At 42.5% G+C, this 25,657-nt stretch overlaps 1 protein-coding gene across 3 annotated transcripts; it reads left to right on the forward strand.

Annotated features, from left to right (window-relative positions):
• The first annotated feature begins 747 nt into the window (after positions 1-747).
• Positions 748-23,830, forward strand: TAF12 (TATA-box binding protein associated factor 12). 3 transcript variants are annotated; one of them, XM_049712005.1, is made up of 7 exons: positions 808-863; positions 11,368-11,452; positions 12,179-12,430; positions 14,112-14,189; positions 17,500-17,614; positions 21,801-21,889; positions 23,352-23,830. In XM_049712005.1, exons 2-7 carry the CDS (start codon positions 11,381-11,383, stop codon positions 23,385-23,387), a joined length of 642 nt encoding a protein of 213 aa, XP_049567962.1. In that variant the 5' UTR covers positions 808-863; positions 11,368-11,380; the 3' UTR covers positions 23,388-23,830. The 3 variants fall into 3 exon arrangements, with proteins under 3 accessions (XP_033278285.1, XP_049567962.1, XP_004266629.1); XM_033422394.2 differs by lacking the exon at positions 11,368-11,452 and having other exon boundaries at positions 748-863; XM_004266581.3 differs by lacking the exons at positions 808-863; positions 11,368-11,452 and adding an exon at positions 968-1,190.
• Positions 23,831-25,657: the final 1,827 nt, after the last annotated feature.

The raw sequence follows: 25,657 nt of genomic DNA on the forward strand, positions 1-25,657 counted from the left end.
ACCATTGACAGTCAAGCGAAAGCATCAGTTTAATGGTCAGAGTGAGAATTCTGAGTTCAAGTTGAGAGTTTTCACTTATTAGTTAGAACTTGCCTAATCTCTCACAGGTTTCATTTATTTATTTATTTATTTATTTACTGACTGCGCCGCGCGGCATGCAGGATCTTAATTCCCCGACCAGGGATTGAACCCGCGCCCCCCGCAGTGGAAGCGCGGAGTCTTAACCACTGGACGACCAGGGAAGTCCCTCTCACAGGTTTCCTTTAAATCATTAAATGACTGACTTATCGGAGGTAAGGTGTATAGGAAATTTCCTGGTAGACAGCAATTGCTCAATTATTATTAACTGCCAAATCACAACCACAACCGGTCTCTCTTGTCCCCAGGTTTTTCCTGTTGGGGTCCAATAGGATATCTATGGAATGTTGGTCCCAGGAGATATTACCGTCCTCATATCACGACAAAGACACTAACCAAAAATGGCGACCTCTAGGCCATCCGAGGGCGTGTTACCGGTCACGCTAGCAATATATACAACAGGCTATTTTGGGGAGAAATAGCTAGCGCTGGGTTCGTAACGCCGGGTAGAAGGCGCAGAGCTTGCTCACACTACCAAACAGGAAAAAGCCCAACTGCCAGAGCTGACCGACAGCGATGAATATCGACCACGTGCCGGATGGCTGTCCGCGCCTGTGCAAGCCAGGCGCGCGCCCGCCGGCCGGAAGAGCCGCGCGTTTCCGGGTTGGAGGCGGGGAGCGGTGCCGGAAGTACTCGGGGAGGGCCGAGCAGTCGGACCGGCTGCTGAGACGAGCGCTTCACTGGGGCAGTCTCCGCATATCATGGGGAGATAGACGCTGCTGCCTGTGAGTCTTGGGCCCTGGCAGTTAAGGAAGAAGAGTGGGAGGAGGGAGTCAGGACCCAGACCCACAGTGGTCAGTGTTTCAAGAGCCAGATTGTGGAGGAGACGGGGCTGTTAGGAATCGGGCTCTTGGGACGGGACTGAGGGGCTCGGGGCTCGGAGAAGACGCGGCTGTGGGGACCTGGGCTCCAGGCGGGACTTAGGGAAAGGGGACGGAGTTAGCCGGCACCCGAGGGAAAGTGGGCTGAGAGGGACAGGATTGTCAGGACCAGTGCTCCGAAGAGGAGAGGGTCGGAAGAGAACGGGGCGTGAAGCCACGGGCTCCTGAGAGGTAAAAGCGGAGCCGTGAGGACTTGGGCTGCTAAGCGGTAGGAGCGGGACAGTGAAGACCCAGGTTTCTAAGGATTCAGAAACAGGGCGGCGAAGACTTAGGTTCCTGAGAGGCAGGAGCAGTAAGAGAACACTTGGGTTTGGGAAGAACAGGAGCGGGCAGTGAAGACGGGCTTCTGTGGGGACGGGATCGGGGCTTGGAGACTCCGAAGTACCTGAGGGAACAGGGCTGTGAGGACACTGGCTCCTAAAAGCGGAGACTATAAGGGGCAATGGATGTGAGGAGATCAGCCTCCAAGGGAAAGGGAGAGAGTTCGGAAAAAATATAGTGATCCTTTTTTTTTTTTTTTTTCTCATATTGGGTGAACCGAGGGTGGTAAAGGATGTGTTCAGGGAAAGACGACTCCTTTGCGCTGCCTACTTGGCTTTTGGCAGGCTTATCTTGTGTCGGATACAATCTAGGAAGCCCACTTGGAAGCATCTTCGTTTTCTGCTTCGTTCTGGCGAAGCACTGCTGTAAAGTTGAAGCAGTTTGAACTCAGCTGTATACTTGATAAGTGCTTTAAATCCCATTCCACCCAACTCTGAGCACAGATCTCTGCATCTCAAAAAACGAGGATGGCAGAGATGGAAGGACCCGGAAAGATAATCTTTTTTAAACTCGTATTTTACATATAAGGAGGCTAAAGTCCAAAGAAGGTTTAGGATTACAGTGAGGCAATGATTGATTAGATCATGATTTTGATACAGTACCCTGCTCTGCATAGTAGATAGGAGATGCTTGGTTAATATTCCTTGAAAACATGCTTCTAGAATCTTTGCTCTAACTTCAAACTCAAGAGGGAAGTTTTTACAAATTCTAGTATTTTATTTTGGGTCTTGTTAACTGTATTGACATTGATACAATGAATGTCACTTACGAGTTAGGAAACTTTTAAATGAAGCTCCTTCCCCCTCAACAATATAGTAAGTCATTTAGAAAGTCACAAATAAGTAAAATGTACCCTTTATTTTTAGCATAAGCATTTAGGGAAGATGGCTGCTTTTAGATAAGGATGGTGGAGAAACTTGGACCAGTCACTTTCATTCTTCAGTAATATCTTTTACTGAAACTTACTCAGACTATGGGAGGGGAGGGGGGAGGGAGGTCCAAGAGGGAGGGGATATAGGTATACAAATACCGATTCACTTCATTATACAGCAGAAACTAACACAACATTGTAAAGCAATTTTATTCCAATAAAAAAAAAGGCTAACCAGATATCATCATAAGCACTTTTCAAATATTAAATCATTTAATTATCACTTACAGCCGCACAAGTTAGATATTGTTAGTCCCATTGTACAGGTAAGGAAATCAGTGCAGAAGGGTTAAGTGCCTTGCCTGAAATCCCATGCTACTAAGTGGCTCAGCCACAGTCAAACCCAGTTATGTGTTTGACTAAAACTTTTTTCTGTTTTTCTAAGTGGATTCCTCGCCATGTCTCAGCTTGCTCATCAGCAAAATAGAGGTAATAGTTATACAAAGCATGGCGTTGAATGAAAGCACTCCCTCCTCCTAAAGACTCCTCTTACTATCAAGTACTATAACTTATTAGGGTATTTATATAGTGTAGTATTTGAAGAGAACTGAATTCCTGTGTTTTAAAGAAGCATAGATATTCAAGATAGAAAAATGGGACCTGAATAGAACTTTCGCTCACATTGGAGTAAGACATATTTAATTTTAAATTTAGGAGGCCAAGAAGGACCAATTTGAAGAACAGGGGCTTAAATTGGATTAACTTTACAATTATTGTAACATGAACTAGATGATTGGGGAAACTGCAATAACTTTGTTCCCAGTGGGTTTGCCTAAACTGTTTGCAAATGCCTATACTAAATGTAAGTGGTCAAAACTTACACCAAATTATGAGGTAAAGCATGGCCATACCACCATTTCAAAATACTTGATGGTTTAATTAATAATAGTTTATTCCTGAGTTATCCTCATCTACATTTGCAAATTGTACTACTTATTTCACTCATTTGTGGCTCTAGCATCAATTGAATTATTAGAATAGGATTTCTAAGTAAGTACCTGATCAGAATATCATTGTGTTAAAGTTGATGTGAACATAGAACATACTACTTTTGACCAAAGGTGTTTGTGGAAAGCCCCAAAGTGCTTTGGAGGTAGTACATCAGCAGTGTTTATAGCCTGCACTGTGACACAGGTGTTTTGGAGGCAGAAGACAAACTTTGAAATCTGTATATATGGACTTAATTTTATTTTATTTATTTATTTATTTTGCGGTACGCGGGCCTCTTACTGTTGTGGCCTCTCCCGTTGCGGAGCACAGGCTCCGGACACGCAGGCTCAGCGGCCATGGCTCATGGGCCCAGCTGCTCCGCGGCATGTGGGATCTTCCCGGACCAGGGCGCGAACCCGTGTCCCCTGCATTGGCAGGTGGACTCTCAACTAGTGCGCCACCAGGGAAGCCCTATATTATTTTTAATTTTAGTTATTTTAATAGGTACTTAGTGGTATCTCATTGTGGTTTTATTTTGCATTTCCCTAATGAATAATGATATTGGGCATCTTTTCATGTGTTTATTTTCCATCTGTAAATCTTTGTTGAAGGATCAGTTCAGATCTTTTACCCATTTTTTTAATTGAGTTGTTTTCTTATTGAATTTTGAGAGTCTTTTATATATATATCCTGGATACAAGTTGTCAGATGCGTGATTTGTAAATATTCTCTCTTAGTCTCAGACTTGTCTTTTGTTTTCATTTGCAGGGCAGAAGTTTTATTTTGTGATTAAGTCCACTTTATCAATTTCTTTCTTTTGTGGATTGTGCTTTTGGAGTTGTATCTAAGAACTCTGTCTGACCCAAAGTCAGGGAGATTTTCTCGTACGTTTTCTAAAAGTTTTATAGTTTTACATTTTCACATTTAAGTCTGTGATCAGTTTTTAATTTATTGATATTTTGTATAAGGTGTGAAATAAAGGTCAAGGTTTATTTTTGTTGCTACTGCTATATTTTTTGTTATATTTTAAAAACAGGGGTCAGTATTACCTATTTCTTCAGTGGAAACAAACCAGATGGTAGTTTATTTTAATTTTTTTCATAGGTTACATATGCACATATTACAGAATTTGGGGTATACAATGAAAGATAAGTCTCGCACCTTGGTCCCATGGACCACCCCAGGTACTACCATTCTCCTATCCCCCTCAAGACCACCATTGTTTTCAGCTTCTTATGTATCTTTCCAGGAATAATTTATACATTTGTAATTATGTGTTTTTGTTTTTTTTTTTTGTGGTACGCGGGCCTCTCACTGTTGTGGCCTCTCCCGTTGCGGAGCACAGGCTCCGGACGCGCAGGCTCAGCGGTCATGGCTCATGGGCCCAGTGGCTCCGTGGCATGTGGGATCCTACCGGACCGGGGCACGAACCCGTGTCCCCTGCATCGGCAGGTGGACTCTCAACCACTGCGCCACCAGAGAAGCCCCAGGCAGATTCTTAACCACTGCGCCACCAGGGAAGTCCCTATCCTCACTATTCTGAACCTTGCATTTTAAATGAACAGGGTATCTTGAAGGTCATTTCATGAGCTTCCTCATTTTTTAGAAACAGGTTTATTGAGACATTCACATACTATACAATTCATCATTTTAAAGTATACAATTCAGTGGTTTTTTGGCTACAAACAGGATTGTGCAACCATCACCACAATCTATTCTAGATTATTTTTGTCACTCCTAAAAGAAACTCCATAAACATTAGAAGTCAGTCCCTATTCCTCTCCCCCACTCCTCAGCCCTAGCAACCACTAATCTACTTTTTGTCTCTATAGATTTGTCTATTCTGGACATTTCATATAAATGGAATCCTACAATATGTAGTCTTTTGTGACTGGTTTCTTTCACTTAGCATAATATTTTCATGAGTCTCATTCTTTTTCAGTCTATTACATTATATAGTTATATTCTAGTTTATTTAACTATATCACTTTTGATGGACATTTAGGTTGAAATTCCTTGTATGTATAGTATTCTATTCACATACAAGTTCAATTATAATATAAATTGCTAAAAATAGAACTATGGGATTAAAACAATATATGCTTTTCTTATTTTGGTAGATACAGCCAAGTAGCTCTTTATAGAGACCTGTAACTAATTTATATTCCCCCACTCCAGCAACTTATGAAATGATTATTTCTCCATAAAATTTTCAAACACAGTATGTATAAAACTATTTATTTTATTTTATTTTTTATTTTTTTATTTGGCTTTGCCAGGTCTTAGTTGCGGCATGCGGCATCTTTGTCGCAGCATGCAAACTCTTAGTTGCAACCACCATTGTAAAGCAATTATACTCCAACAAAGATGTTAAAAAAAAAGAAAAACTCTTAGTTGCAGCATGTGGGATCTAGTTCCCTGACCAGGGATCGAACCCAGGCCCCCTGCATTGGGAGTGTGGAGGCTTAGCCACTGGACCACCAGGGAAGTCCCTATAAAACTTTTTCATCATTGCCAAATGGGGAATAAATAGTACGTTGTAGTTTTAATTTGCATTTTTATTATGAATGAGAATAAGGATCACTTCATTATTTTAAGAACCATTTGAATTTCTTTTTTTTTTTTTTTTTTTTTTTTTTTTTTGCGGTACGCGGGCCTCTCATTGTTGCGGCCTCTCCCGTTGCGGAGCACAGGCTCCAGACGCGCAGGCTCAGCGGCCATGGCTCACGGGCCCAGCCGCTCCGCGGCATGTGGGATCTTCCCAGACCGGGGCACGAACCCGTGTCCCCTGCATCGGCAGGCACACTCTCAACCACTGCGCCACCAGGGAAGCCCTTCACAATATTTCTATTGGGTAGTTGGTACTTAATGATTTGTAGTTATTTTTTATATATAAAAGAAATTAGTCCTTTGATATATCTTGCATATATTTTTGCTAGTTTGTCTTTTGTCCTTTAACTTTGTTTGTTATGTTTGTTGCCATGCAGACATTTTTATGTTTGTGTAATTAAACATATTAGTCTTTTCTTTTATGGCTCCTGAGCTTTGTAAAGTCATCCTTAGAAGGGTATTATTTATTCTTGAGAATATTGTTTTTCCAATTTTTAAAAATTGAGATAACTGTAGATTTATATGAATCTATAAGAAATAATACAGGGCTTCCCTGGTGACGCAGTGGTTGAGAGTCCGCCTGCCGATGCAGGGGACACGGGTTCGTGCCTCGGTCCAGGAAGATCCCACATGCTGCGGAGCGGCTAGGCCCGTGAGCCATTGCCGCTGAGGCTGTGCGTCTGGAGCCTGTGCTCCGCAACGGGAGAGGCCACAGCAGTGAGAGGCCCGCGTACCGCAAACAAAAAAAAGAAATAATACAGAGATCCCTTGTACACTTTGCACCACCAGTTTCCCGCAACGGTAACATTTTGCAAAACTGTTGTATAATTTGAGAAGCAGGATATCAACATTGATACAACCCAACAATCTTATTCAGATTTCCCGTTTTACTTGCACTTGTTTGCTTATATGTGTATGAGTACTAAGTCCTATACAATTTCATCACTTTTTATAGGTTCATTTATCCATCATCACTATCAAGATATTGAACAATTCCATCACAAGCGCCCCTCATATTGCCTTTTATAACCACACCTCCCTCCCTCCCACCCAGTCCCTGACAACCTCACTAATCTGTCTTCTGTTTGTAAAATTTGCCATTTTAAAAATGTTATATAGGGGACTTCCCTGGTGGTGCAGTGGATAAGACTTCACACTCCCAAAGCAGGGGGCCCGGGTTTGATCCCTGGTTAGGGAATTAGATCACACATGCATGTTGCAACTAAGAGTTCGCATGCCACAACTAAGGAGCCTGCCTGCCACAACTATGGAGCCCACGTGCTGCAACTAAGGAGCCTGCCTGCCACAACTAAGACCTGGTGCAACCTAATTAATTAGTTAATTAATTTTTTAAAAAAGGAAAACAAAAATGTTACATAACTGGAATCATACAATATGGACTCTTTTATTTATTTATTATTTTTGGCTGCATTGGGTCTTCGTTGCTGCGCATGGGTTTTCTCTAGTTGCAGCGAGCGGGGGCTACTCTTTGTTGCAGTGCACGGGCTTCTAATTGCAGTGGCTTCTCTTGTTGCGGAGCACCAGCTCTAGACACGTGGGCTTCAGTAGTTGTGTCTTGCAGGCTCTAGAGCGCAGGCTCAGTAGTTGTGGCACACAGGCTTAGTTGCTCTGCGGCATGTGGGATCTTCCCGGACCAGGGCTCGAACCCCTGTCCCCTGCATTGGCAGGCGGATTCTTAACCACTGCACCTCCAGGGAGGCCCCAATATGGACTCTTTTTGAATTGGCTTTTGCTCAGCATAAGTCTCTGGAAGTTCATCCAAGTTGTGCATATCAGTAGTTCATTTCTTTTTCTTGCTGAGTAGTATTCCATGGTGTGGATATACCACAGTTTGTTTAATGATTTACCTATTAAGGGACATCTGAATTGATTACAGTTTTTGATTATTGCAAATAAAGCTATGAGCATTCGTGTACAGGTTTTTGTGTAAACATAAGTTTTCATTTCTCTAGGATAAATGCCTAGGATTGCAGTTGCTGGGTCATACAGTAGTTGCGTGTTTTTTCTTTTTTCCCAAATCCACTTTATTGAGGTATAATTTGCATACAATAAAATGTATACATTGTAAACATATAGTTCTGTGAGTTTTGATAAATATAGCAGCTGTGTAAGCATTCCCCCACTTAAGGTATAGAATGTTTATGTCACCTCAGAAACTTCCAACCTGCCCCTGTGCAGTCAATCTCTGTCCTATCTGTCACTAGAGATTTGTTTTTAGATCATTAGATATTAAAATTTCATATAAATGGAATCATATAGTATGTATTCTTTTGAGACTGGCTTATTTTTCACCTAAATATTTTAAGATTCATTCCTGTTGTTTTGTGTATTCATGATTCGGTCTTCTTTTTCCTTTTTTCATTTTTTAAAATAAACTCTTTCCTAGAGCAGTTTTTAAAATCCATTTATTTATTTATTTAACCTGCTGAGATAGCAGTGTTAGATTTACAGGAAATTTGGGAAGATAGTACAGGGTTCCCATATACCCTGCACCCAGTTTCTCCATTATTAACATCTTACATTAGTATAGTATGTTCGTTACAACTAATTAACCACGTTTGATACATTATTATCATTATTATTTTTAATATTTATTTATTTATTTTATTTTTGGCTGCATCAGGTCTTAGTTGTGGCACGCGGGATCTTTCGTTGCGGCACGCAGGATCTTTCATTGTGCGCACAGACTTCTCTTTAGTTGTGGCACGCGAGCTCCAGAGCACGCAGACTCAGTAGTTGCGGTGCACGAGCTCTCTAGTTATGGTACGCAGGCTCAGTAGTTGCGATGCGTGGGCTTAGTTGCCCTGCAGCATGTGGGATCCTACTTCCCTGATCACAGATCGAAACCCAGGGCCCCTGCATTGGAAGGTGGATTCTTAACCACTGGACCACCAGGGAAGTCCCTGATACATTACTATTAACTGAAGTCCATAGTTTATTCAGATCTTAGTTTTTCCATTTAGTCTTCATGTCTTTTTAGGCTCCTCTGTGACAGTACATGCTTAGATTTTTAAGAAACTGCAAACTGTTTTACAGAGTAGCTATACCATTTACATTCCCACTAGCAGTGTGTGAGTGATCCAATTTCTCTGCATCCTCGTGAGCATTTGGTGTTGTCACTATTTTTTATTTTAGCTATTCTGATAGTTGTGTAGTTATATCTCATTGTAGTTTTAATTTGCTTTCTTTAATGACTAATTTTTTTGATTGAACGTCTTTCAATTTGCTTATTTGCTATCTGTGTATCCTCCTTGGTGAAATGTCTGGTGTGTCTTTTGTCCACTTTCTAATTGAATTAATTTTTTTTAACTATTGAGTTTTGAGAGTTCTTAATGCATTCTAGATACTAGTCTTTTGTTGGATATGTAGTTTGTCTTTTTTTGGGTATGTAGTTTCTTCTAGTCTGTAGCTTGTCTTTTCATCCTTTCTACATGGGCTTTCACAGAGAAAACTTTTAAAATTTGATGAGGGCCAATTTATCAATTTATTTTATTGATCAGATCATGCTTTTGGTTTGCCTAGCTAGAGCCCAAAGATTTTCTCCTGTTTTTTCCTAAAAGTTTTATAGTTGTACATTTTACATTTAAGTCTGTGATCCATTTTGAGTTAATTTTTGTATAAAGTGTTAAGTTTAGGTTTCTGAATATTTTTTAAAGATATTCTAGGGACTTCCCTGGTGGTCCAGTGGTAAAGAATCCACCTTACGCTGCAGGGGACACGGGTTTGATCCCTGGGCAGGGAACGAAGATCCCACATGCTGCAGGACAACTAAGCCCGCATGCCACAACCACTGAGCTCGTGCGCCTCAACTAGAGCCTGCATGCCACTAACTACAGAGCCCATGCGCCCTGGAGCCTGCGCACCACAACTAGAGAAGAGAAAACCCACACGCCACAGCTAGAGAGAAGCCCACACACCACAAGGAAATATCCCACACGCCTCAACGAAGATCCCGTGTGCCACAACGAAGACCCAATACAGCCAAAAATAAATTAAATAAATAAATACTAAATAAATCTTTAAAAAAATAGGGACTTCCCTGGTGGTACAGTGCTTAAGAATGCACCTGCCAATGCAGGGGACATTGGTTTGATCCCTGGTCCAGGAAAATCCCACATGCCGCGGAGCAACTAAGCCCGTGCACCACAATGCTGAGCCTGCGCTCTAGAGCCCGTGAGCCACAACTACTGAGCCCACGTGCCACAAGTACTGAAGCCCGTGTGCCCTAGGGCCCGTGCTCCACAACAGGAGAAAGCCTGCGTGCAGCAACGAAGACCCAACACAGCCAAAAATAAATTTTAAAAAATAATAAATAAAAAATAAAGATATTCTATATTTTATCTAGTATATGATTTTATATTTAAAATTTAAATATCTGATCCATCTGGAATGGAGGAGTGTGTGAAAGGAGGAGTATATTACTCCCCCATTCCAGATTGATCAACTGTTTAAATTTTATTTTATTTATTTTTTTATAAATTTATTTATGTATTTTTGGCTGCATTGGGTCTTCATTGGTGCGCACGGGCTTTCTCTAGTTGTGGCGAGCGGGGGCTACTCTTCATTGCAGTGCGTGGGCTTCTCATTGTGGTGGCTTATGTTCATACTGATAATCTTTTTTGTGTGTGTGTGTACGCAGGCCTCTCACTGTTGTGGCCTCTCCCGTTGCGGAGCACAGGCTCCGGACGCGCAGGCTCAGCGGCCATGGCTCACGGGCCCAGCCGCTCCGCGGTATGTGGGATCTTCCCGGACCGGGGCACGAACCCGTGTCCCCTGCATCGGCAGGCGGACTCTCAACCACTGCACCACCAGGGAAGCCCAATACTGATAATCTTTAATAAGACTTTTTCATAGGACTTGATCTGGGAAAATAGTTTGCTTTTATAACATTAGGACAACTGTTACCATGTTAACAATCTTTTCCTTTCCCATTTCTTCCATTGGTAAGATTTGTGGGTAAGGGAAAAGGAGACGTAGACCACATATGGTTTTAAAAAAAAGTAATCCTGATGCTGTGCTGTCCCCCTCAGCGGGCTCTTGGCCAACAAGTTTCTCTTGATCATTTAACCAGTGCATAGTTAGTTGCTTTTATTAAGGGTAAACCAGGAGAAGATGATTTCTTGTATTAGAGAGTTAGACAATTTGTTGGAGAGGAACTCAGCAGTAGGGGCAAGATACAGATACTCATTCAGGTTGCTAAGCTTTATCAAGTTCTGAAAACATTGCCATGATTCTTGCAGGTTCAAATTCCACAGTTTTGGCCAGTAAAGTATTTCATATGCTGCTAGCTTATCTCTAACAATAGTACATTCATTTTATTGGAAGAGAGTCTTAATGTTACTATTGTCATCATTAATTAATTTTAAAAGTTGTGTATGAAAGAAATGGAGATGTTTTTCTTGGTGCCCAGTTGGAATAAGGAAATGTTCTCCACAGTCAGTTTGCCTGCATTCTGATCATTGAAGATGTGCAGGCCATGCAACTGAAATGGTTCTGTGGCAAGGGTGGTGCTTGATGCCAGTTGTTCATTTACAGGTAGCTTTTGAAAATGGCTGCCTCTCGTTTCACCGGGCTCACAGCCGTTGCTGATGTAATTAAAGATCTAGACACTCAGATAGCTGTAAGTAAGCTCCTTGAGGTCACTGTGGGTGGAACTTCCTGAATGTGCTTCTGATCTTGATGACACCAAAGCTGATGTCCACGGAGTCAGCCTCATGGCTCTAAAATTTAGAAGTCTTGGCTACTCCAGCCTAGGGACTCTGCATGTATTTAAAGATTGCTAACACTCAGAGAAAATTTGCCCTTGATGACAGTGAAGAGCTTACTTTTAACAATTGCTAAAAACTGTGTTTATTAGGCCCTGACATAGACTTAAGCATGTTTTGAAACACCAAAATGAACTAATCTGTTTTCTGAAGTTTTGTGACTAGGTTTCAAGTATGTGATTGTGCCATGATTTATTTGAGTTTAGCATTATTTGATGTTCAAAAATAATGCATGTAGTACTTAACCAAGTATTCTATTTTTACAATTAACCAAGTATTCTGTTTTTACAACGTCTTCAAAAATGTCTTGCTCATTCTAGTTTATTTTTGTACATAAGTTTCCTCATTTCATTTACTTCTTTATTTCACTTGTGTGGACTATTTTATTTAGCTTTTGGAGAAGAGATGGTTTCTAAATATCAGGTGAGAGCAATGAACATTCTTCATTCCCTCCATTTTCAATGTGCAGGTATCAAATGAAGACCCTTCAAAGTCTGACAGGCCTCATAGAATTTTACTTTTAAAACTCATCCTTTATTACATGTACTTCCAGAGCTAATTCTCTTGTTTTTCTTCTACAGTTGATTGGCCTTGGTCCTCATAGCTCCAAAAAGAAACAAGATCTCGATAAGCTCTATGAGCTGAAGTCCAAAGCGCGGCAGATTATGAACCAGTTTGGCCCCTCAGCCCTAATCAACCTGTCCAATTTCTCATCAATAAAACCGGAACCAGCTAGCACCCCTCCACAAGGCTCCATGGCCAATAGCACTACAGTGGTAAAGATCCCAGGCACTCCTGGGACAGGAGGGCGTCTCAGCCCTGAAAACAATCAGGTATCATCCGCTTTTTGTTCTCTGTGGGCACCTCTTATCTGTTCTTTGAAGCAATAATACTCTGAGAGATGTCCATCTCAGCTGCTGCCTCTTCCGCTCAGACTTCTCAAGTTCTTTATCGAAATATCATGTACATTTATCAGTTTTTACTTTGTAGTATTTAAGTGTGTGTATGCATATACATATACATACATCCATATATACATGCACTGACACAACAGCTTGCCTGTGACAGGTTTTTATATATAAATATATATGCTATATACTTGTTAAATAAAATAAAATAGTTAAATAATTAATGGATTCATTATTCATTATTCGTGTAATAAAAGTACTCTTGCCTCCAGTCTTTTCTCCTAGTTCATCTAGCTGCTGCCTTTATTTTCTTCAGTGACTCTAAAATCTGACCCCCTCTTTCTACCCATGATCCTGATTCTGTCCTCCAGAGCCATAAGAAATAAGTATACTCTCTTGACTTGGGCCTTGTAGGCTGGGTAGAATAGGATGAGGAGACAACAGTTCGAGAGAATGGAGGAGGAACTAGCAATGATGAATGGGAAGGGTTGGGCAGGTATTCAGGAGACCAACCCATGATGGGTGTGGTGTTGGAGAAGAGCAGGAGATAAAATTGTATAGGTAGGATTACGGCAGAACATACTAGGCCTATGCTAGTCAGTTTCCGTTGGAACTTTTAGTCAATAAACAATCTTTGCAAATATTTAATAAGCTTGAAAGTAACATAATAAAAGTTGTATATCTTAGGAGGATTAACTTGACAGTAAGGGGACAAGAAAGGTAGGAAAGGGGGCAGACTGGGAGGAACACCAAGTCTAAGACTTTTGCAGTAAATCAAGATATGTGGCAAAGGCTTGAATTAAGTGATGGTTGAATGGATAGATCTGAGACATTATTAACAAATATTTATTTTAAAAATTATTATTTTTTCCTTATTTCCAATGTCATGCAATGCTTATCGTGAAACTTTAGAAAAAGAGAAAGAATAATAGCCCAAAATTCTACCACCACCCCAAAATAACTATGGTTAGCATTTTAGTGTATGTCTTTTGATCCTTATTTAGTGGCATATATATGTGGTATAACATTTCCTTTATGAAAGAGGGATCATAGTTGTACATACTTTCACAAATATCGATATTTAGTTATACAGAGATGAACACATGTTCCCTGCCCTCAAGGAGCCTTCAGCCTATTAAGTCAGAAACAGGCAAGTTTATAAATGTACACAATGATAGAAGGGTACACAGGGTACAGTGGAGGCCAAAGGAGGAAGTGGTTGCTTTCACCTGGGTGGGCTGGGAGAGCATCAGAAAGGAGGCACTGTGAGCTGAGCAGGTAGGAAGAAGGGTAGAAGAGCTTGTCCAAAGGCAGCAGGGGCACTGTACAACTTGTGGTGGTCAGAAAATTGCAAATTAATGTAGAGTTTACTAAAACTACCTGACAGATGTTGGCCTCTCTTCCATATTGCTCTTTCTGCCTTTCCCTAGGCTACTTCTGTCTTGAGACTATAGTCTTGTAGTAATAGCACCAAGTAAGTCAGACTGATAATTCTTTGGAAAGTAGAAACCAAACCCAACAAATTGATAGCCTTTCATTATAGGGTAATGAGGTGTTTGTTTCTTTGCTACTTGGCTGAAAAAAATGTTCTCCCAATTAACTTTAGGTATTGACCAAGAAGAAATTACAAGACTTAGTAAGAGAAGTGGATCCTAATGAGCAACTGGATGAAGATGTGGAGGAGGTAAGCTGGGATTGGGTACCCTAGAGACTGTGTCCCTGAGAAATAGTATAGAATAGCCATTAAGAGCACAGATTATAGAGGCAGACAAGTCTGAATTTGAGACTTGGCTCTGTCGGTGGGTCAGTTAACTTTTCTGAGACTCAGCTTCCTCCTGTGTTGGTAAGGTATGACATTATTTATCTACAGGATTATTGTCAGGGTCCCATGAATAACTTATACAAATCACCTAGGAGAATGCCTAGCACTTTATACCTAACAGCATTGCTACTTTTGCCTGTCAAAAAGGGTATAGGCTGCTACTCACAGGCAGTCACTTTCAACAATTTTAATTGTTTCTAGAACATTCCTCTGAATTTCTAAGTAATATTCTTTTTTTTTAATTTTAATTTTTGGCTGCATTGGGTCTTTTTTTTTTTGTGGTACGTGGGCTCTCACTGCTGTGGCCTCTCCTGTTGCGGAGCACAGGCTCCGGACACACAGGCTCAGCGGCCATGGCTCACGGGCCCAGCCGCTCTGCGGCATGTGGGATCCTCCCGGACTGGGGCATGAACCCGTGTCCCCTGCATCGGCAGGCAGACTCTCAACCACTGCACCACCAGGGAAGCCCTGCATTGGGTCTTCATGCAGGCTTTTCTCTAGTTGCGGTGAGCGGGGGCTACTCTTCGTTGTGGTGTGCAGGCTTCTCATTGCGGAGCATGGGCTCTAGGCGCACAGGCTTCAGTAGTTGTGGCACACGGGCTCAGTAGTTGTGGCTCGCGGGCTCTAGAGTGCAGGCTCAGTAGTTGTGGCACAGGGGCTTAGTTGCTCCATGGCATGTGGGATCTTACCGGACCAGGGCTCGAACTTGTGTCCCCTGCATTGGCAGGCAGATTCCTAACCACTGCACCACCAGGGAAGCCCCTCTTTCTTTTTCTTAATTCATGTACAAGTTTTTCTGGGGGCATGCATTTTCATTTCTCTTGGATATATATCTAGGACTGGAATTGGTGAGTCATATTGTAACTCTGTGTTTTTCCTTTGAGGAACTTCCTGTTTTTATAAAGCATTCCATCCTTTTACATTCCCACCAGCTGTGTATGAAGGTTCCATTTTTTTAATCTTAGTTTTTTGATAATTTCTTCTCTGCTTTTTTTCTTTCTGTGTGTAATGACGGTTGGATGTTGGATCTTCTGCATTGATCCTCTTAGGTTTTTTTATCTTTTCTCTTTTTTCATTTCTTTGTAATTCTAAATTCTACTTGCTGGGGAGATTTTCCTTAGTTTGTCTTCTAAATTTTAACTTTCTTTTATAATAAAAATTTTAATTTCCATGAACTTTTTCTTGTTGACTTTTTTTTTCCCTAAGCCATTCTGTTCTTATTTTACAGTTGTAGTATCTTATTTTTCTCTCTAAGGATATTAATTACGTTGTTTGACATTTTCTTCTTTTCCCTGCATTGTCTTTGTTTCCTCTGGGTCCCTTTTTTCCCCTTTGGTTTGTTTATTTTCCTTTTAGTGTTGGAGACTTTCTTCAAATGTCTGGTGATTCTGGCTATCCATTCTTAAAGAATGAGCCACTAAAAACCTGATTTGAAGCAGAACTTCCTGACTGATGGTCTTCGCCCAGTCATGTACTGGTAAATGTTTAACAACCAGCTCTGTGGAGAAAAAGACTCTGACTTTCAGCATTTCCTGATTTCTGTGGTGTAAATATTCTCACTATGCCCTATTTTAAGCTATCAACATGTTGTCCCTGAATGCAGGATTGGGAAGAAATGCATGTAATTGGCCTTCATGACCTCATCTAATCTGGCTCCAGCATACTACAGGGTTCACTTCAGAATAATTTGTCCATAGTTAACCTTCTTAATGGGGGATTCCCTAATCAGTATCTGTAAGTCTTTCCTCTGGAATCATTTAGTATATGCAGAGAAAAATCCTTTAGTCTCCTATCTGGAGGGTTTATCTCTAGCTTCTAACATCCCGGAAGCAAGGCAAGAGAAAGGGACTGTGTCTTTCCCTTGTCTCTGCTGTGTCTGGTGTACTCTCATCCATAGCCACTCCTGTTCAGTTTTTCTGGGGAGTAAACCGACTGTGTTCTGGGTCAGGTACGTGTGGGAAGTCACTTGGCTGCTTTTGAAGTGTGGGGGTTGGGGGACTACTCTGTACAGACATGTAACAATTGTCCAGTTTTTAGTTCCATACCTCAGTCCAGTCTTCTGTGGTTAATGACACATTCAAATCCTGGATCTCTTAGGAGTTGCAAAGGGCAAATCAGTTCGTTCTCATTGGCGTCCCCTCTGCGTGCATTTGTGTTATACCTTCTGTCTGCTAGGTCAGTTCCCATTCTTCCTTTGTTACCTCTTTAACAAAAATTTACTTTAAAAGTTTATTGGAATATCTTGTCCATTAAGGTTTTCTCTCCTATCTTTTTATCTTTGTGGATTTATATGTCTTTTGTTTTTTTCCTTTGTTGTTATTTTAATGGGTGTAGGGAAGGAGAGGAGGTCATTTTTAGAGTTGATCTGCCATGTTTAATTAGAAATCTTTCCTTTAGATGGTATCCATTTGGTTCCATAGGAAAGATGACAATGCATTGATAGTCCAGCAGAACAAGGAATGTTTATAACTATGGTTGTACTTTTATTTTATTTTATTTTTCTGGTCAGCAGAGGAAGCCATGAGGAAGGTATTCACTGATCAAAATTTCAGTTTTTTTAATGTAGATTTTTAACTTCAGAATTCTGATTTTGCTCTTCACACAATCTAGGAATAATTGATAATAAACTGGAGAGAATCCAGGTTTTGGACTCAGAACCTTGAGGTTGAATCCTGGTTTCGCTGCTTAATAGTTACATGGTCATGAACAAGTTAATCTCCCTGAATCTTAGCATCCTCCTCTATGGAGTTAGGGTAAAATCTGTGCCCCATTTTTTTCACAGGATAATTATAAGGACTAGGTGAGATAATGGAAATAAAAATGCTTTAAGAGAATACGAGGGAGTGAGGATTTAATGATTCACTTTTATTTTCCTACCTAATTCATGAGAAGATGCGGAGAGGGTAGGGGTTGGGCTGGTTGATCGCTGCTAGGTAGAAAGTACGGAAAGTACATCCTCAGAAGGGTGTGAGTTTCTCTCAACCTGGTTAATGAGCTAATGTGTTTCTCTTGTGGTCCTCACTCCTCTTCCCCACCTTCACTCAAATGCTGATTCCAGGCCTTCTGTTAGAAAGCCTGACTGAATATGTGATTCAAGCAGATACAGTTGTCCAAGCAACAGGAGCCTACCCTGCCAGTGTCGTGGTTACTCTCCCCCACTTTTTTCCCCCAGATGCTGCTGCAGATTGCTGATGATTTTATCGAGAGCGTGGTGACAGCAGCGTGCCAGCTTGCTCGGCATCGCAAGTCCAGCACCCTGGAGGTGAAAGATGTCCAGCTGCATCTAGGTATGTGGTCTCGTTTCTCCCTGAGGTATCCACACTATTGCTCCTCCAGGAACCTTCATGCCAGGATCAGACTTCTGGGCTCTGGGATTTATGTATTCAGGCCATAGTAGCATTAAACAGGAAAGAGAAATCCATGCATGGTAGGGGGAATGAACCCTAGCATTGGGTGTGCCACTTTCTAACTGTACCACCTCATCCTTCCTACTTACTTTCTCTTAGAGCTGGTTTCCTTATTTCTATAGCGGGGATCATAATACCCTCCTTACAGGGTCGTTGTGAGGATTATGGGTTATGTTCGTAAAGTGACTGGCACAAAGTAAGAGCTTAGTAAATGTAGCTATTATATCTCTACCATACATATAATGGTATTTTCCTTCCAGTTTTTAGCTTATTGATGTATTTTTCTCAAGAACATTATATCCATAATGTACATATAATTTTGTATTCTGCTGTTCTACTTAATAGACACTAAATTTGAGCTTGGGTTTTTCTGGGAGATACTCATCTAACATTGATAATTGTAATCACTTGGAAATGAATAAGCTACCCCCCTACATTGGTTGCAGTGTGATCAAAAGAAAGGGGACAGTCTGTGACTACAAAGACAGTCAGGCCAAGGGAATGAGGCAGAAGATATTAAGGGATTGAGTGCAGATCAGCCCATGGCTGAAAGCTTCCTTCCCAGTGTCAGGGAGATACTGCTCCAGGAGGCGCTGGTAGTGGAGGTGGGATAAATAACACACTTCTGGTTAACATTGCTGATATTAATAGCAAAAGACAGCCATTTCAATTATTTATTATTGTGTAACAAACATGGCTTAAAACAGTAACAGTTGTTCATTTTGTTCATGGGCCTGGGGGTGGACTGGGCTTAGCTGGGCAGCTTTGCTAAGGATCTCTCATGTGATTGAAGTCAGGTGGTGGCTGGGGCTGAGAGTGTTTTTTTTCTTTGCGGTACGCAGGCCTCTCACTGTTGTGGCCTCTTCTGCTGTGGAGCACAGGCTCTGGACGCGCAGGCTCAGCGGCCATGGCTCACGGGCCCAGCCGCTCCGCAGCATGTGGGAGGCCCGGGATCAGGGTTTGGGGAATTAGGGAACCTGGTGTTAACCATCTAGGCCTGCTGCCCACAACTTCCCTGCCCCGCGCCCAGCAAGGATAAGCTTGCCAGCGAGGCTGTAAACTCTTGATGGCTCTCTTCTGGATGGGCTGGGATGGGCACTGCCAGTGTTTGCTTCTGACCCGGCTATTTTCTATACTTGAATAGTTGAATAACCTCCCCTTCTGATTGACATGGTCTTTCTTTATTTCTGTGTGTTTTTTTTACATTAAGCATATTTATTTGTAGAGTATATATTCATACTAGTTCATTATCTTTAGGTTTAATTGAATGTAAATGTTCAGGGTTACTAAACTGATTAACTTATGTATCTCCTAACCTATTTTACTTGAATATGTGTTCAATATGTGTATATATATATATATATATTTTTTTGCATTTCCACAATATATATATATTTTTAATAACATTTCTTTTTTAAAAAATATTTATTTATTTATTTGTCTGTGCCGGGTCTTAGTTGCAGCATGCGGTATATTTTTGTTGCGGCATGCAGGCTCTGAGTTGTGGCATGCGGGATCTAGTTCCCCGACCAGGGATTGAACCCAGGCCCCCTGCATTGGGAGTGCGGAGTCTTAACCGCTGGACTACTAGGGAAGTCCCCACGATATATTTTAATCAGAATCTATTATAAACGTGTATATGTAAATACACACATATTACACATACACATATGTTACCATATATATTACCATAAATGCTATACAGTGCATGAATATTTATATTGTGATTACACCTGACATATATTCCATTTGATTTGTCTGAAGTGAAGATCATTTGATTACTTTTCATGGTAATTACTTTTCAGAATTACTGAGTCAATTATGCACGTAATGTTTCCTTGCAAGAATGTATCTTCAGTATATTCAATATGTGTATTTTTGAGACAGGATCTTTCTTCATAAATGTGAAAGTTAAATGAGATAATGAACATAGAATGCTTTGCACAATGCTGCTTTGTCCCAGCCATTTTATTACACATTTTATTCACTAAATGTTGTTGCTATTCTATTAATATTATATAAAATATAAATACAGTTAACCCTTGAACAACACGAGTTTGAACTGCACACGTCCACTTATTGGTGATTTTTTTCAGTAGGAAATTCTGCAGTACTACCTAATCCACAGTTGGTTAAATCTGTGAATATGGAGGAACAGCATGGTTGGAGGGCTGACTATAAGTTATACGCAGAGTTTCAAGTGCAGGGAGGGTTGGCGCCCCTGACCCCTGCCTTGTTCAAAGGTCAACCGTACACACTTATTTAAATATATAGTTACACGTACTTACATGTTTGCATTCATGCCTGGTAGCCACTCTCTTTAAAGTGACTTTGCATATCCATATCCTGATCCACTTTGTGTTGATTGTAAAGTGTAATTCCCAGAGAATAATCTTAGTGTCACTTTCAAGTACTGACAACAAATTATTAGCAGAAAGTTTCATTTTTATTTTCAAAGCAATATTGGAAGAGAGCTGTATATAAAATTATTCTAGAACCAACCATGAATCATTCATTCACACAGTATTTGCTATGCATTAGACACAAAGTATAACTATAAAACCACTAATATTCAATTTGATTTTAAGTAAGTGCCTGTCTGGGGCAAATCAAATTTGCAAAACAAATGTTTTCAGTGCTCTAGGGGAGCATGATAAAGGAGTCCCCATTGTAACTCCTTTTGAGTAGAGATTTATTCCCTAAATAATCTTGTGTAAGTATAATTTTTTTTTTTATATTGGATGTACTTAAAGTGCAGTACACTTTTTTTTTGGGGCTGTGTTGGATCTTCGTTGTTGTGTATGGGCATTCTCTAGTTGCGGCAAGTGGGGGCTACTCTTCGTTGCGGTGCGCAGACTTCTCATTGCGGTGGCTTCTCTTGTTGCTGAGCATGAGCTCTACGCGCGTGGGCTTCAGTAGTTGTGGCATGTGGGCTCAGTAGTTGAGGCTCGTGGGCTCTAGAGCACAGGCTCAGTAGTTGTGGCACGTGGGCTTAGTTGCTCTGCAGCATGTGGGATCTCCCCGGACCAGGGCTCGAACCCGTGTCCCCTGCATTGGCAGGTGGATTCTTAACCACTGTGCCACTAGGGAAGTCCAGTACACTTTTATATGTGGATTTAGGGGGCCATGTGGCTATGCCAGTTACTGAAAAAGTGGAAAAACCAAATCTCTGCCCTCTGATAACTTGTAGTGACAGTCTTACAGGGATGGTCATATCCAGTGGCACAAGGACATGGAGCTGTGGCATGGACATACCTGTGTCTGTATCTGTCTCTCTATGTATTTATCCCAGGCTCTGGGATTGCATTATGCCATTGAAACCTCTCAACCATCCTATCAGGTGGTTATTTCTGTTGTTACTACCATATAAAAGGTGAAGAAACTGAGACCAACGTCATATTGCTCCACAGTGAAGCAGCAGAACTGGGGCTTGGCTCTTAACTCCAGATTGCAAAGAATGCCTTTCTCTTCCTACTCCTCCTTTCAGTTTGAGAGGGGTTACCTTGAGCATAGGGGTAAGACAGAAGAAACAAATAACTTTTTTTTTTTTTGGCTGTATGCGGGCCTCTCACTGCCGTGGCCTCTCCCGCTGCGGAGCACAGGCTCCAGACGCGCAGGCTCAGCGGCCATGGCTCACGGGCCCAGCCGCTCCGCGGCATGTGGGATCCTCCCGGACCGGGGCACGAACCCGCGTCCCCTGCATCGGCAGGCGGACTCCCAACAACTGCGCCACCAGGGAAGCCCCACAAATAACTTTTTATTGAAGAAACAAATAACTTTCCTTTCCTGAAGAGCTGCATGGAAACCTTAGGGCTCCACACTCAAAGTTTTGATGAATTTACCTCTTATTTCTTTGCCAGAAGGTCAAATAGTGTCCTTTAAAACCTTGGAGGTACCATATGTGATTCCCCCATTTGTGTCCCATAGAGCCCCTCTGCAGAGTTACTGTTAATTAGTACAGTTGATTGCCCAGATTAGTCCTCCCTGACCCTTGTCTGAGGGTCACACTGCACCTTGACACTGCCTTCCTGGTCCCCTTATCTCTGTGTGGGCTTCTTCCTTACAGAACGCCAGTGGAACATGTGGATCCCAGGGTTTGGCTCTGAAGAAATACGACCCTACAAAAAAGCTTGCACCACAGAAGCTCACAAACAGGTGAGAAGGCTTCAGAGTCTCGGGCCAGCCACAGCTGATCCCTTGAGCTGTGTCTCAGAGAGAATGCACACAGCTACCATCACTGTGGTTGTCATTTCCTCCAAATGTCAGAGAGGGCAAGAGGCAGCAGGGCTGTACAGGAGATCAGCCAGATTTTTCCTAGGTGCTTTTTTGTTCCCATATGGGGTCTCAGTTTTTTCTCTCAACTCTAATGGGTGCCACTTAAAGCTGTTGATTCTAGGTTTTTCTAACCTGTATGGAACTCGCCCCCTCCACATCTCTTTAAAGAAATCTTCCTTCATTGTTGCTGATTTGAACATCATCTAGGGCCCTCCGACTAGAGGGCAGTTTAAGGAAAGCAGAAATATGCTGTACTTGTGCTAGGAGGTAGCACCCAAGCTTCTCTGCCAGGCGTCTGGCCTCTGCCCCAGCTTAACCTTTGTTCTCCGTCCCTCTTACTGCAGAACTGAGGGGTCAGTAAGAGAACCTGTCTCCACTTCTACTGGGGAACAAGCTGTCCCAGTCATTGGTCAGTCTCATAGCAATGTTGGCCTCCATTTGACAAGTCTTAATTTAACTGGCTACTCTGATTTGAAAAGTGGGCTTTTTCCAAGCTTGATGGCCACAGTCGGGCAGTTCTGGCTGAGTGTACCTCGCTTTTCCATAGCCTGGGATCTCTGGAGTGGGTATGTTTACAGAGCTCACAGAGGAAGCCCTACAAGGAGACCGCCAATAGCCGGAATTGAAGGACTGCAGTGTTGTTCAGAAGGAAGTCCCTCCAGGCAGTAGATGGTCATTTGGCTCGGCTCTCAAATTATCCACTTTTCAGCCCTATTTATTTATTTATCAATCAACCAATATCATAATGTTCAAACAATCTCTTAGTCAAAAAGGGTGAGCAAAGCAAGTCATTAATTTGGCCAGTGGCTGGTAATAGTAAGATTTGAAACCCATGATCTGAATGTTTCCCTGATGGGTTATGGTGGAAATTGTTAGGGTCAGTTTCCTTCATTGCAGGCTATCAAGTGAGGAATGTCAGCTCCCTTTGCGTGTTGGCAACAGGCTCAAAACAGAGCCCTCTTCCTTATTTTTTCCATCATCAGAGAAGGAGATTAGGGGAAGGGGGTAAGCCTAGAAAGCACATGTTTTGATGGCCTGTCCCTTAAATCCCCAAAAGGCGGGAGCTGTCACCTTCTGCTTTTAACTGTTTTTGCCATCCTGCTAGTATAGGGCTTTTGGGGTCTTTTGGTCAATGAAATGGGTCCACTGGCCTGTGGAAACTTGTGTTAGGGCCCCGCAGACTGTGCTTGAGTTAGAAGGAACTGCTGAGCTTCCCTGTACCTGTAGGTTCCTGAGGAGTCCAGCCTGTGGTGTAGACCATGCTACCTGGTAGCCACACGTGGATGTCCTGGAAAGTTCCTGACTCTAACCTGTGTAATTGCTTATTTCTCTCTCCTTTCAGAGAATGGCATTGATCCGGAAAACAACCAAGAAATAACACACGGAAAGGTCAGGGAATGGACAACAATGTATTTGGAGATACTTGAGCTGAGACCTCAGCCATCTCATCCTTGGATTTTTTTTTTTTAATGCTTTACAGAGAAGCATATATTTTTTATTAACAGTGCAGCAATATCTATAATGACTGAGAGGATCTGCCAAAAGAATAAAGCCTCCTACCCCAACTTCCGGTCCCTTTTTCCTGCCATCTCAAAGAGGAGCAGTGTATCTTCCAGAGAAGATGTTATTTGTGGTTTATTATATAAGTGATTGAATTGGGGAAAAGCATTATGGTCTTGTTTGGTGAGAGAGTATTAGCAGGATTTGTAGAGGTTTTTGTTTCCTTCTCCCTCCCCCTTTTCCCTGTACTTTGTAATGTCAGTGTTTATATGAATATGACTTTCATTTGCTTTTCCAGAATAAAGAAGTTATTAATTGAAAGACACAGGGTGCATGGCTTACAGCCTTTGAAATGCCAGAGGAGGGTAAGCAAGACTGGATGTAGCTCTCTAGTCAGCAGATGGCAGCACCATTATTCATTTCTGTGATGGAGGAAAAAACCCAGGAACTTTTCCATTATTTTACTCCAAGGAAGGCCTTACCATCAGTAGGACTTTTAGTCCAGATTGTCTGCCATAAGAATCGAGCAGGGTGACCTTCTGTCATGAGCCCCATCCTGAAGAGGCTCCTGATTTGGGGAAATCCTTTCCTGACCTGCTCTTCCGGAACTTCTGGAGTTCATCCTTGACGCTAAGAAAGGATGGCAGTAGACTTGGGGAAAGGCCTTTCTGTGCAGGTTTCTCTCTGTTCTCAGCTGTTGGTGTCCCTGATCCTAGTATTTTTACCACCGTGCAGAGGAAACCAGGCCCCTTGAGACCTCAGGGTCATGACCTTCAGTGGCAGCTAGCATCATCCTGTTATGTTCCTGGCAGAGCCCTTGTGGATTGTGAGGTTCCGTGGGCTTCAGGGAGTGTAGCTGTTCCACCCAGGGGCCACCAGCATGGATACATCCACCTTGCCGTGGTTCGGGCCTCTGCCTCCTGAGGCTTGGTCTGTGGTGGGACCCTGCTTTTCACTCCCTCCCACCCTGGGTTTGGCTCCATGACCCCTCTCTTCACAGCTCTTAGATCTCTTGAGTGAGCAGCTTGAAAGCTGTGCTGATGTCACCCTTGCTTTCGGTTGAGGTCTCAACGTAGTGAGCGCCCCAAGAGGCAGCCAGCTTCTCCCCTCCCCCCGGCATCACCTCTCCCTCAACCACCAGGTCACTCTTGTGGCCTACCACCAGAAAGAAGATACTGGAGGGTTTTGCTTTCTCCAGAACCTCCCGATGCCGCTGGGGGACGCTCTCAAAGGATGTTCTGTTGGTGATTACCAAGCCGCAAAAGGCCTTCTGCCAAGTTCCTGCAGTAGGAGCGAGTCATTGGCCTTGGCAGCCAGGAAGGAATCCAGAATTAGTTTTGAATCCTGCACTGAGGACAGAAGGGGACAGGGGAATCAGGGCAGTTTAATGCAAAGAGCTAGGTAGAGTCAAAAGACCTCAGTTCTTGATCAGCTGCGTGACAGGTGAATGGCTTCATCCAGCTAGTCGTCTTGTCCTGTATGTATACTGAGAGGCTTGTTCATTCAGCGAGTATTTATAAGCTCTGCCCCTGCCCATGCCAGGCATGGCCTGCAATGATGAATGAAAACAGGGAGCGACCTGCCACTGAGTGAAAGGAAAACTGCTTCCATGACCAGGGCTGCAAAGAAGAGACTCCCAGGGCTGGGGAGGGCGTCTGAGCAGTAGAGCTGTAATTTGAGGAACCCAGGGGAAGGCGTGGGGATCACTTTCAAGGAGAGAGAGCTGCACGTATGCCAGCCCCGATGCCGTGTGATGAGGCAAGACGGGCCAGGTCCTGCAGTGTCTTTCGTAGGCCCCAGCAAAGAGTGGCCTTTACCCAAAAGTAGCAGGAGCCATTGAAGGATTTTAAGCAGAAGCATGATCGTTCAGGTTGATGTTTTGAAAAGCTCACTCTGGCCAGACAGTGGAGGGGGAAGAGAGGGCATTTGTGGAAGCAGAGGTTCCTGAGAAGGTTGTTGCCTGGACTGAGGTATTTGTGACGAAATGGAGAGAAGGGGGAAATCCGACAGCTGTTTAAGTGGTTACTGGAGGTGGGGGTACTGGAGAGCGGGGTGTCACCCGGTGATTTGTGGGGAGTCTTCTGACTCGGTGCCTGGGGCAGCTCAGCCCCTCGCCCTGGGCACGACGCCCTCTATCTTGCTAAGTAA

The sequence above is a fragment of the Orcinus orca genome, chromosome 1 (genome assembly GCF_937001465.1).
Source record: "Orcinus orca chromosome 1, mOrcOrc1.1, whole genome shotgun sequence".
In the NCBI taxonomy this organism is placed as follows: Eukaryota; Metazoa; Chordata; class Mammalia; order Artiodactyla; family Delphinidae; genus Orcinus; species Orcinus orca.